Source organism: Nymphaea colorata, chromosome 11, assembly GCF_008831285.2.
Source record: "Nymphaea colorata isolate Beijing-Zhang1983 chromosome 11, ASM883128v2, whole genome shotgun sequence".
Lineage (NCBI taxonomy): Eukaryota > Viridiplantae > Streptophyta > Magnoliopsida > Nymphaeales > Nymphaeaceae > Nymphaea > Nymphaea colorata.
In genome coordinates, this window is record NC_045148.1 from 23,002,818 (window position 1) to 23,015,071 (window position 12,254).

Genomic DNA, 12,254 nt, shown 5'->3' on the forward strand with positions numbered 1-12,254 from the left:
TGGCTACAACATATACTGACGGCATTGGAATTTTTACTGATGCATTCCTCCCATGGTAAAACTATTGTTTTTTTTTTGGTAGTGTTAATCAGGTTTCCCATTGAATATAAAACAAGTAAAAGAAAAAAAACTGAACCACTAAGCAGCCAACTTAGACATTTCAGAACCAAAAATAAGCATAAAATATCAAATCTTCAACGACTGAACTTTGGAACCGTAAACAAACAGAAAGATTTGTTGATAAAACAAAAGGCCTCTCTCTCTCTCTCTCTCTTTCTCTCTCTCTCTTCCAAGCAGTGATTAAAGTATAAGCTCTATTCCTTGAGGAAAACTACAAATCTACTGAAGAACAACAACAAAAATTGAACTTAAAAGAAGGAAACATGTACAAATGAAAGAAAAATGAATTTAGGGTTTTCAATTAATTATCACCTTCAACGCCTCCAAATAGACTACCCATTCACTTGAATAGAACTTCCTAACTAATTGGATCTTGGATCCATACTAAAATCCAATCCGTGTGAACCTGCATTCTTGATCCATTGTATGAACAGATCTGAGTGCACTGCTGCTGTCACTCTCTCTCTTTCTATATATATATATATAAAAGGAAAGGAAAGTTGGTGAAAAGCAGACCACTTGAGTAAGAGACAAAAACTAGACCTATTAAAATTAAGTATTAAAATATTTTTTGGACAATATAACCTCATAGATATGATCCCAAGAGTAATTTAATGAGAAACATATATTAAGTTAAGGAAATAGGCCGAAAGACTATAAACAAAACCTAGCTCTTGCTCCATAATTGGTCTAAGCCAACCTTGTGTGGCTAGTGCCACTTGATCATGCTCTGCTCTGTTGCTTTAGTTATAGAGACCTTTCACATCCCATTCTAAGCTCATAGTTCTGTCAAAGAGGTTTGTTGAAAGACAACAGCTGAACTGGATTACTATGAGTCGCAGACATCCTGAACCTAAGTCTAAATATGAAACACTCTTCACAATTGGGATGACCATCCTTGAGTTTGGCAAGGTCGATGGCCTTCCCTCATGGCACGAACAAGTTGTACTTCTAGTCAATGGTCAGATCACGAAACTTGGATGAGCTAAATAAAATTTGGGGTCCTTTTTTCTTTACAAAATCATGTGTAGAAACTTTTTTCAGATTTATTTAGCACCAATCATGGACCTTGATAGCCTGTACAGCACAAATGGGCAACCACTCTCCAATTTAAGTAGTGGGCAGGTTATTTACTCTCCACTAATTCCAATTGCAGTGGTGGACCTAAATTTGTTTGGCCTTCCTTCGTCCTCCTCTCCTTCCATTTTCAGATTTCTAGTTCTCTTCCTCTGCTAGCTCTTTCTTTTACCAAGAAAAAATAGAGATGACAACAGTAATTGACACCCTTGTGCAAACACCTATTTCTTTAACAAGCTTGTTGAAAAAAAAGGTGGACCTCATCTTGGATGCCAAAGATGATCTCGAGGTGCTCCAGGAGAAGCTGAGATTCTTCCAGCAGACCCTCAAAGTCATCTTCTAAAGGCCAGTGAATGGACAATAGCCACCTTTCAAAGCAACTGAATTCCCTTGGGGTTTTTCATGAAATGAGCATATAAGGGATGTTCTTGATAGTTTAGATGACTGTTTGAGACAATATAGGTACTTCCGGATGATTTACCTACCCCCATGCTCTGCATCCTTTTTTCTAAGGTGCTTTTCTTTCGTTGTCCTTATGTTGAGTATGTCCATCGAGTCAATTGGTCTAGGGAGTATTGGCTGTATCAACCTCTCGATCAGGTCCTCTACACATACGGTGATGACGGATGGGCTAAAATTCTATTTAAGTCATTGGTGAAGAGTGTATCAGATACATCATACTTCGTGGATACAACACCGCCCGAGGAGCAAGTTGTATGATGGGGTATATTCACCACATGAAATAAAATACAGTGATTGGTGCATTCAATGATCATGTCCATCATGAGGGTTCCTTTGCTATTCATTCTTCAACCATCATATCCATAGATTTTGGTTTGTTCAGGGTGATATTTGTCTTCACGGAAGCCGAAAGCCTTGACTGTGAGAACAAGATAAATATTTAAGTCACTTCCTCCAACGATCAATCCATGTGGCACAGTCATATCATTAACTTGGATGGCAATATAGAGAGTCTCTTTATAGTATTATCATCATTTTAAAAGATCTTTTTCTATATAAATGATTGACTGGTTTTTGGAGGCTTGAATCCAGTCTCTCTCAATATGACTTTCTTCCAAAATGATGACATCATCTGAATAACAAAGATCCTTGTTTGGGGAGTCATCTAACAACTCATCATCACCAACTCATAAGAAAAAAGTTTTTGAAATTATGGTAAAGTTTTTTTATGAACATTCTATTTTGTGGTTCATCTACTATTTTGGCGGCACCAGCAGGTGGCGCAGGCCAGCATCTGGACGCTGCCGTCAGGCGCCACGGGAGGAACGAATCCATTCTTCCCCTGCCACTGGAAGGTAGGGCGTCCGCCATCTGATGGAGGCAGCCTGCCTTTAGCCTGCGACCGCCATCCAGATGGAGAAGACACAATGATATGAAAGGGAGGTGGTTGAGATGAGAGGGATCGGGGAGAGAGAGAGAAAGTGAAGAAAGGAAAAAGAAGTGTTAAAAGTGGACCGTCCATCTAAGATCGACAGCTCATATTTGATGTTTGTAGATGTATATGTAACGGCAGATTCTGGATTCAGAAACTATATATATATATATATATATATACATGCTCACGCAAGCCATGATAGGATGGAGGGCAGGATAGCAAGAGGATTTCATCTCCTTATATGGTTCAGCAACCTTAATGCACTGTTCTTACATAAATAGTGCGGTCATGAAATTATAATTGTAGAAATAGTTCACGGAGTGCCAAATCCATGAGTTTTTTACCATTTGTGGCTGTTTTAGTGGTTCTAAATTTGTCAAAAAAGCCGGAGACTTATGTCAGGGATAAAAATCAGACCCTTTAATTTTTTGATAAAAGTTTATTTGAATAATATAAACACCTTTTGATATAAAACATGCTTTGAATTAAGTTGTTTTTATGAAAAATGTTGATTTCTTCTATAATCAAAATGTTGATGCTATGACAGTCATTCATTTTTGCTTATCATAAAAGCACTATTAAAACGCAAAAAATTTACCAATTTAATATATATTTTGCATCAACCTATCCTTAAGAACATAAACTTAAGGTTAGATTCAAACACTTTAAATATCTAATTTGAAGGGTCTGGATTCTGTCCCTGATCTATTGATCTGATTTATACCTCCAATCTATATATATATATATAGATATATATATATATATATATATATATATATATATATATATATAGTCTTTCCTGGTAAGGTCCGATTTCAAACACTTTAGATATCTTATTTAAAGGATCTACATTTTGTTCCTGACCTATTGTTCTGGTTTCTAAGAAGCCCAGGAAAGATCACTGACTCATGAAAAATCTTAATGATGTTACAGGTGGGGTATGATGGTTTCAGACTTATTTTGTTCTCAATTATAATCTTGGTTGACCTGCCAAATTATTTTAAAGATAATATCTAAATGGTAAGATTGTTCAAAGATATTGTTTTGAACAATGCATTTAGACAGCTAATTGTTCCCTTCGGTTCAACCATAGTTGGCAAAGGATGGGCCCCCATGAGCCAATTGTAATTGGCTGGATACTGAAGCTGGTATCTAATATCACTAGCCTTTGTTACGATATCTTTTATCGATCAACATGTCTATTCCAATTTTGCTCTTTAATATGTCAAAGTTGTTATGCTCTGCTGAGTCGGAACTCGGACTGATTGTGCTCACCTAGCCTAGTAGTCCCAACCTGTTATGGACTTGAGTCAAATAGCACTCTGCGAACAAATGGGCCTTGTAGACCTGGCTGGATCAAACTGAAGACCTCCAAAATCGGGGCGGAGGCAGGTGTGGGTGAGATATGCCGGACCACCAAATGATCTTACAATCTCCCACTTGAGCCAAATATGTCTTTATACATTCAGACATTACATAAAACCTTAGGACCTCATAACTGCTATCTTATTAAACATCATTTTTACCAATCTCGTCCATGACCATATCAACACAGAACCAAAGCGGCTTTCGCTATATTAAAATTAGCTAAACCTTCAATGATCACAAATGTTAACACAATCAATGACATAGATCTGATATGGATGTATAGCATGAGAATTACATGTAATGTGATTACAACATGTCTATTCTCAACTGGTCCAACTTTAAAACCTTACGGAGATCAAAAACACAAACACACAAAACACAGAATGGAACCAAAGAACTTTAAACTTTATTCTGCAGAAAACTGAATATGTGTCCATACATAAGAGCAAACAAAATGCAAACTCCCACTAAACCTGCACATCATCCAAGGATAACACCCCCATACGAACAACATGTTCATGGTTGACCTTATGTGTTAAACCCTTGGAAAGCGGATCCGCAATCATGGAGTTTGTCCCAATATGCTCTAGACACCTGACCATTCTGTATCCTCTCTTTAACAGCCCAAAAACTTAATGTCGATGTGCTTTGACTTTGACAAACAGTGGCTGTTATTAGAGTACATGACTGCTGAATTATTGTCACACAATAACCTTAGTGGTCTTTCTACACTATACATAATGCGCAGCACCGTAACAAAATTCTGCAATCACAAAACTTGATTGGATGCTTCGTAACATACTATGCTACTGTTTTGACACCCAATAAAGTCAGAATCTAAATACGCAATGATCTCCCACTGGTCTGACTTCTTGTATGAGAGCATAAAACATTTTGTTCTTTGTAAGTACCTCAAAACTCTTTTTGGCTGCTTTCCAATGATTCATACCTGGATTACTTAAGTATCTGCCTAACATTCCCACGATAAATGCAATATCCGAACGAGTGCAAACCTGAGCATACATAAGGCTTCCCACAACAGATGAATAGGGAATCCTTTCCATTTCCTTAGATTCGATTTCACTTTCAGGGCACTGTTGGAGACTAAACTTTTCTCCTTTAGCAACTGGAGTATCTCTTGGTTTACAATCCTTCATGTTATATCGCTGAAGCATAATATCAATGTAGGCCTTTTGTGATAATCCAAGAATACCCCGAGAACGATCTCGAAGTATTTGAATCTCTAATACAAAAGATGCAAAACCAAGATCCTTCATGTCAAACTTTGTTGACAAAAAATTCTTAGTTTCATGCAATATGCCCACATCATTACTTGCCAACAATATATCATCGACATATAAAACTAGAAAGATAAATTTACCCCCACTGAACTTTTGGTATACGCATTCATCAACCATATTAGTTTCAAAGCCAAATGAAACTATAACTTGATAAAATTTGTAATACCACTGACGGGAAGCTTGCTTTAGCCCATAGATGGATTTCTTGAGTTTGCAAACCATTTTCTTTGTATCTCCTGAAGCAAAGTTTTCTGGTTGCACCATATATATCGTTTCATCAATGTCTCCATTTAGAAACACTGTCTTAACATCCATCTGATGCAGCTCTAAGTCAAAATGAGCTACAAGTGCTATTATAGTCCTGAAAAAATCTTTCGACGAAACTGGAGAGAAAGTCTATGTATAATCAATGCCTTCCTTTTGAGTAAAGCCCTTAGCGACAAGACGTGCTTATACCTTTCGATGTTACCTAATGAATCCCTCTTGGTTTTAAATATCCATTTACAACCAATGGGCTTCACACCTTCAGGCAAGGGAAAAACTTCCCATACGTCATTATCCATCATGGACTTTATTTCCTTATTCATGGCATTCATCCACTCAAGAGATCTAGAACTCTTTATTGCTTGCTGAAGGTTGACAGGATCATCCTCCATTAAGCCCATATCAACAGCATGTTCTTGGAGATAGACAAAATCATTTGAAATTGTATTTCTCCTCTCTCTAGTGGATCTCCCTAGTGGCACCTCTACTTGATTTTCTTGAGGTTGTTGAGTTTGTTCTTCAGTAGGGAGATCGATATCATTGTCTTTTTCTGAATATGTTGATGGAACAATGACAGGAATGAATACCTGACTATTGCTTACAACATCCGTATGAGTGGACTCAGGTCCCTCTTCAAAGGCAATGTTTCTAACCTGATCACCTCCCCCAAACTCAATATCCTCAAAGAAATGGGCATTTCCCTTTCAAAGAAAGACTTACTGAATGGATTATAAAACTTATAACCCCTTAATGTTTGTTCATTTTCTCTTTATACATTCAGTGCAAACATTAAAGTTTGCAAAATCAAGGGACTCAAGAATTCCTTTCAACATAAGCCTTTATATTCTCTTTTCAGAGATATGTCCTAAGCGCCAATGCCATAACATAGCAGAATTCTCTTTGGCTAATTTTCTTTTAGTACCACTAGACGTAACATGCAAGGTTTCATTATATGAAGCAACCATATCAAGCAAATAAAGGTTATCGCTACTAGACAAAGAACCAGTGGTAATCAAATTTCAGTATAGAAACAACTTAAATTTACTTCTTCCAAATGAACAATAATAACCAAACTTGTGCAATAAGGAAATAGGAACCAAATTCCGTTTAAAAGACGGTACCACATAAGTTTCTATCAAATTCAAATAACAACCAGTCTTTAACAATAATCGAAAATCTGCTATGGCTTCAACCTTCGCCTTCTTGCCATCGCCCACATAGATGAATCTTTCAGCATCAATTGGCGTTTGACAATTTAGGCAGCCTTGCATAGAGACACTTATGTGAGTAGTAGTACCTGAATCTACCCACCAAGTGTTTCTGGGTACTGAAGTTAAATTAACCTCAAAACAAACCAAAGTGAGAAGTGTACCTTTCCCTTTCATGCTATGCGTGATACTCAGTACAATCCTCCTTCATATAACCTTCACCTTGCAAAAGAAGCAGCCTGATAGGCATTCCTTATGCTTCTTTTGTTTCTTAATGGATGACTGGTCAACTGCAACTTCCTTAATAGTCTTTCTTTTCTTACTTTCAAAAAACGAATCATTCATCTTAGTAATAGTACTCAAATTACAAATATCATGGAAGCAAAACTCACTATACAAAGAACAAACCAAAGCATGCTCACAATCAATACATGTACAAAGATGAAATAACAAATATAAATGAATTTAAATACAATGGCCCAAAACCCATCACAAGGTACCGGTGCAACGCTAATATCCAATCTTTGGATTGAAATACTAACTGCAAGTGGTATTCTTGGTCAACAATGAATATATATAATTAACCCTATCAAACAACGAGCCTATCTTTGGATTGACTCGCTATTCACATAGAAACCTGAAAAATTATCACATATTCATTGCCCTGCATACTTAAACCTGACCAAGCAACAATCCTCCTTTGGGTTGATCATTACCTGCATGGTTAAAGTATACTATCATCTAATGTTCAAAACAGGCAAATTCGTACATTAGAGGTCACTTTGGCGACAAAAAATACAAACTTACTCATTTCAAACAACAGACATGGTCAAAGATCAAATTCATAATCCAAATATTCATCTAAAGTAGACCCACAAATTTAAAACATGCAAAACATAATACATGAATTAAAATTTACATACAAAATTTGCCATTCATTGAATCTAAAACCAAAATGATTCAATGAAATAGGACCAAAAGAGTCCAAAATTTTATGAACCGGTACCATAATCGTGCTTAAGAGGGTCAAGAACCACTGAATCGGCCTTAAAATGGCCTGTATAGTTCTTAAACCGCAACTAGAACACCCACATAGCCCTAAACAGTGCTGAACCAGTCAAAAAATTGGACGAACCGGTCAAAAATAGACTGTATCGGTTTCGAAACCCACTGAACCGGTTCAAAAATGGCTACATCGGTTCCAAAACTGAATGAACCGGTCTGAAGTGCCCTGAATCGGTCTGAAAATCAACTGAACCGATCTGGAAAAGGCCTGAATCGTTTCCAAAATTGAATGAATCGGTCCTAAATTGGTCCGAATCGGGTTTAAAAGGTCCGAACCAGATTTAAGCTTAATGAGTCGATCCCAAAATGATACGAATCGGCCCCCAAAAGGTCTGAACCGGTCTGAATCGGACCGATCGGTTCTGAATCATATTGAACCGGTTCGAGTCTTTTCCAAAACCGGTTTAAAAAAAATGAACCAATTTACATAACTTAAACCACATGGATACGGGTCGCCTCCACCGCTCGCCTGCCGAATGGCAGGCGGGCGGTGAAGCTCCACCGGCAGGCCACCCAACACCGTGGGTGGCCGCCGGCGGGTGCCGCCAGCGTCGTCAGACGTCGGCCTCCACGATGGCAGGCCGACGCCCGTCGGAAACCGGCCGATTATGGCCGTTTTCCCCTTGATTTCAAATCTTCCCCTTTTCCCTTTTCTTCCTCTTGCGTGGCTGCAACAGACGCAGGGGAACCACCGACGGGCTGCCGGCGGGTCGCGCCAGGACGGCCGGCAGACGGCTGTTCGCATTTCGGCGACGTTTGCCTGCCAAAAACTGGCTGTCCCTTCGCCATACTTCCGTGTGCCTCAGGCGACTGCAGCGGAAGCCCGACGGCTTCCGTTGCTCGCCCATGAAATTTTTTTTTTTTTGAAACTCGCAGCCAAGAACAGGGAAGAACCGAACGAGAAGACGCACAAAAAATCATCCAAAAGATCAACGATTCAACAATGAGCATAGGCTCTGATTCCAATTGTGGGGATTTCTCCCCTTCATGCATATACAAAACCAAACGTATATACCCTAAAACAGGATCATGCTCATGCTAAATCATTGAAATAAACAAAACCTTAAACTGAAGCGGAAGCGTACCTGAATCCATCTGAACTGGTGCACGGGAAGATCGCAGTAGAGTCTTCCATGGTACGTGCGGGGCACTTGAGGTCTCTCTCAGATGGGGAAGAGGAAAACCCTAGAAACCAACGTTTCAAGCAACCATTGCACGACCCCACGGACCACTACCATTTTATAATGAGGACAATTACGAATTCCACCCATCAAAGAGTCCGTAATTGCATACTGATATCTATACATTTCGAAATTACCCAATACCATCTAAAATGACGTAATATCCCAAAATGCAATCACTTAAGCAGATATTTATTTTAAGACAGCCATAATGTCTGAAATTCCTCATAGACATATGCCGGCCCACCAAATGATCTTACAAGAGACACACACAAACCTAACTCTATGACAATCTTAACGTCATGTCCAAGGTTGGATCTGGTAAATCAATTCAAATGCGTACTCTTGCAACCTGAGTCCAAATTTAACTATGAAGTCCACCAAATTGTTTGTAAATCGATACTGTTTTTTCATACCCAATACCAAAATAAATTTGGATTCAATATCGTATATGCAAATGGTTTTTACATAATGAAATCAGATAAACAAAAGTTTACAAGAAATCTAATGAACCTGAAGAGGGGAACTATAAGAGCCGTAGGCATCTTGGGTTGGGGATCTTTCCACCAGATTTGCTTAGCAGGACAAGCCGACACCCATTTTGAGAGTAAAATATTGCTAATTTCTTTTCCATCAAGAAAGATAATATTTTTGGTCAAATTAATAATTTATTAAATTGCATGGTTGACAATAAAAAATAACATTGTATGTTTTAAATTTCAACAACAATGATCTTTCCTGGCCCTCTCTCTCTCTCACTCTCTCCCCCTGTATATATATATATATATATATATTAACACTCTATCAAGTTCGTACTCCTATCTCTTGTATTCTAACTCACAAAAAATCTTAATGACATTAGCGGTGGGGTATGATGGTTTCAAACTTATTTTAATCTCAATCATTAACTTGGCTCACCTACCAAATTATTTTTAAGATAGTATCTAAATGGTTAGATTGTTAAAACAAAACGTTTTCAATGTTCCAATTGGACACAATGTTCCAATTAGACACAAGTAATTGTTTGTTTGGACCATCATTGGCCAACTGTTCTTGCTAATGTTATGCTTATTTCTCTCTCTCTCTCTCTCTCTCTCTCTCTCTCTCTCTCTCTCTCTCACACACACACACAATTTAGGGCTGCACACGAGCCGAGCCCGAGCTTGGCCAGCTCAAGCTCGACTCGGCTAAAATTACTCAGAGCTCGAACTTGACTCGAGCTCCAGACGAGCTTCTTAGAACAAGCTCGAGCTCGACTCGACTACACAAAGTCGAGCTCGACTCGATTAACCCATTTAACTCGACTCGATTAACCCATTTAACTTGTTAACTTGTTTAGCGTTTACTCGTTTAACTTTAACTCGTTTAGCTCTTTTAGGCACTTACTCGTCTAGCTCGTTTAGACGTTAAATAGTTTAGCTCATTTAGGCGCTAACTCGTTTAGACGTTAAATCGTTTAGCTGTTTAGGCATTTACTTGTTTAGCTCATTTAGGCATTTAAATCCTTTAACTCGTTTGGGCATCTAACTTGTATCAATTAATGGAAGTTAAATGAGAACCACATCTTCTTCATCATCATCTGCGATATAACAATGCACATCTTCATCATCATCTGCAGATGTAAGAATGCTGTTAACATTTGAAAATCATGCAAAAACTCAGCTCAGCTCAAGCAAAAAGCACTCAAGGAGAACAAGGGGTAAAAGCAGAATAGAATGAAAACATAACAAGGTAGATAGAAGCAGAGAATAATATAAAATTAATTAACATTTGAAAATTAGAGAAAGATAAGCAGGCAAAAGTTAAAAAGATCAGGTGTACCACAGAATCTTAGAAAGAGAAGATAATGTGTGGCAAAATTAGGTGTATAAATGGAACGTAACTCAGACCATAAACAAAACTTATTTTACAGAGATATGCAGCAAAGAGTCCATCAGATGAATGCCAAATAATATTAAAAAGAGAGTCCCTCCAATTTTAGTTGGAGTAACTGTTGTAACCTTAGCTAATTGATGAAAAGAAGCAGCATAACACTTGAAACATGACTACAAAAATACCACACACACCATGAGAAACGAGGTTCTGTTATAGCTGCAACAAGATTCTGATTCTCCATAACACTCAAAGGTACCCATGAAATATGTGATTCTTTAAATCCACAAGATCGGAGAAATCCACCCAGCTGCATATTGATGGAATCAAATCTTTCTTTAGAATATCCTACAAAATCCATCTTATTAACAGCAACAACCAGCTGTTCAACACCAAAACTTCGGATAAGTTGTGCATGCCCCTTTGTCTGTCCCCCAACTTCATTTAAACCCATACCTGCCTCAAAGAACCAATAGATGCATCGACAACAAGTATCACAGCATGATCAGCATCTGCTTGTGTAGCACCAGATATCATATTTGCGACAAAATCTTTATGCCCTGGTGAATCAAGCATAACAACATGAAATTTCCTTGATTCAAAACGAGCAACTGCAACAGCCATAGTTATTCCTCTTTCCCTTTCCTGAACGCTTTCATCTAATGCCCATGCGTAGGCAAACGAGCCTTTCCCCTGCACTCAATGTAAAAATTAAATATAAAAGTGATTAAGTTGAAGTGAAATAGCACTTATTAAGCAAATATAAACATATTAATAAATTATTACACCTGCTGTTTGGCTTCCTTCTCATACTTGTGCATATCCTTCTGAGAGATCCACCCCAAAATGTGCAGAAGTCTCATCCTGTCAACGTTGATTTGCCAGAATCAACGTGGCCAACCTACACATGGTAATGAAAGTAAATAAATACAAACTGATCAACCTTTCAATAGTTCGAGTAAAATTTGCAAGTATCTTTTTTGCACTCAACCAGAACTGGAGAAAACCTTACAATAGCAAGATTTAGCTGAGACAAGCCCCCACATTTTTTATCAGGAAGCATCAAAGTCTCTGGTTTGTATGCATCTAATGGAGCAAACAAATTTCTTGATTAAGAAGAAGAACACATATCGAAGCGAAACCAGATTGGTGACTAATTGACAACTACAACTTGTCGATAATCATGTAATATGTGAAATAATATCTAAATAACTACTATACATGCAATAGGAAATCCAGAAATTAACGAACCCAACAGGCAAGAATGTGCAATGCACAGCAAGAAAGCTCAGCCAAAAAACAAAAAGGAAAAACCAGAACCGGTGAGATGTTTACACATTTTCCTGCTGCTTGCCAAACAAACTCTCAGATAAAGAGAAAGAAACTCCGGGAAAGGGAGAGT

At 38.0% G+C, this 12,254-nt stretch overlaps 1 protein-coding gene across 1 annotated transcript; it reads right to left on the reverse strand.

Moving 5' to 3' along the window:
* Positions 1 to 10,527: 10,527 nt before the first annotated feature.
* Positions 10,528 to 11,715, reverse strand: LOC116263695 (uncharacterized). The gene is made up of 4 exons (XM_031643430.1): positions 11,641 to 11,715; positions 11,309 to 11,545; positions 11,047 to 11,234; positions 10,528 to 10,609 (listed from the first exon to the last, which is right to left on the reverse strand). Exons 1-4 carry the CDS (start codon positions 11,713 to 11,715, stop codon positions 10,528 to 10,530), a joined length of 582 nt encoding a protein of 193 aa, XP_031499290.1.
* Positions 11,716 to 12,254: the final 539 nt, after the last annotated feature.

What these genes read in the sequence shown, in the direction of transcription:
- LOC116263695 (XM_031643430.1), bottom strand. Translation starts at nt 11,715, where the DNA reads ATGAGACTTCTGCACATTTTGGGGTGGATCTCTCAGAAGGATATGCAC. An exon ending in AGAAGGAAGCCAAACAGCAG is followed by an intron (nt 11,546 to 11,640) that starts GTGTAATAATTT and finishes CATTGAGTGCAG; the next exon opens with GGGAAAGGCTCGTTTGCCTA. An exon ending in CTATTGGTTCTTTGAGGCAG is followed by an intron (nt 11,235 to 11,308) that starts GTATGGGTTTAA and finishes GGTGTTGAACAG; the next exon opens with CTGGTTGTTGCTGTTAATAA.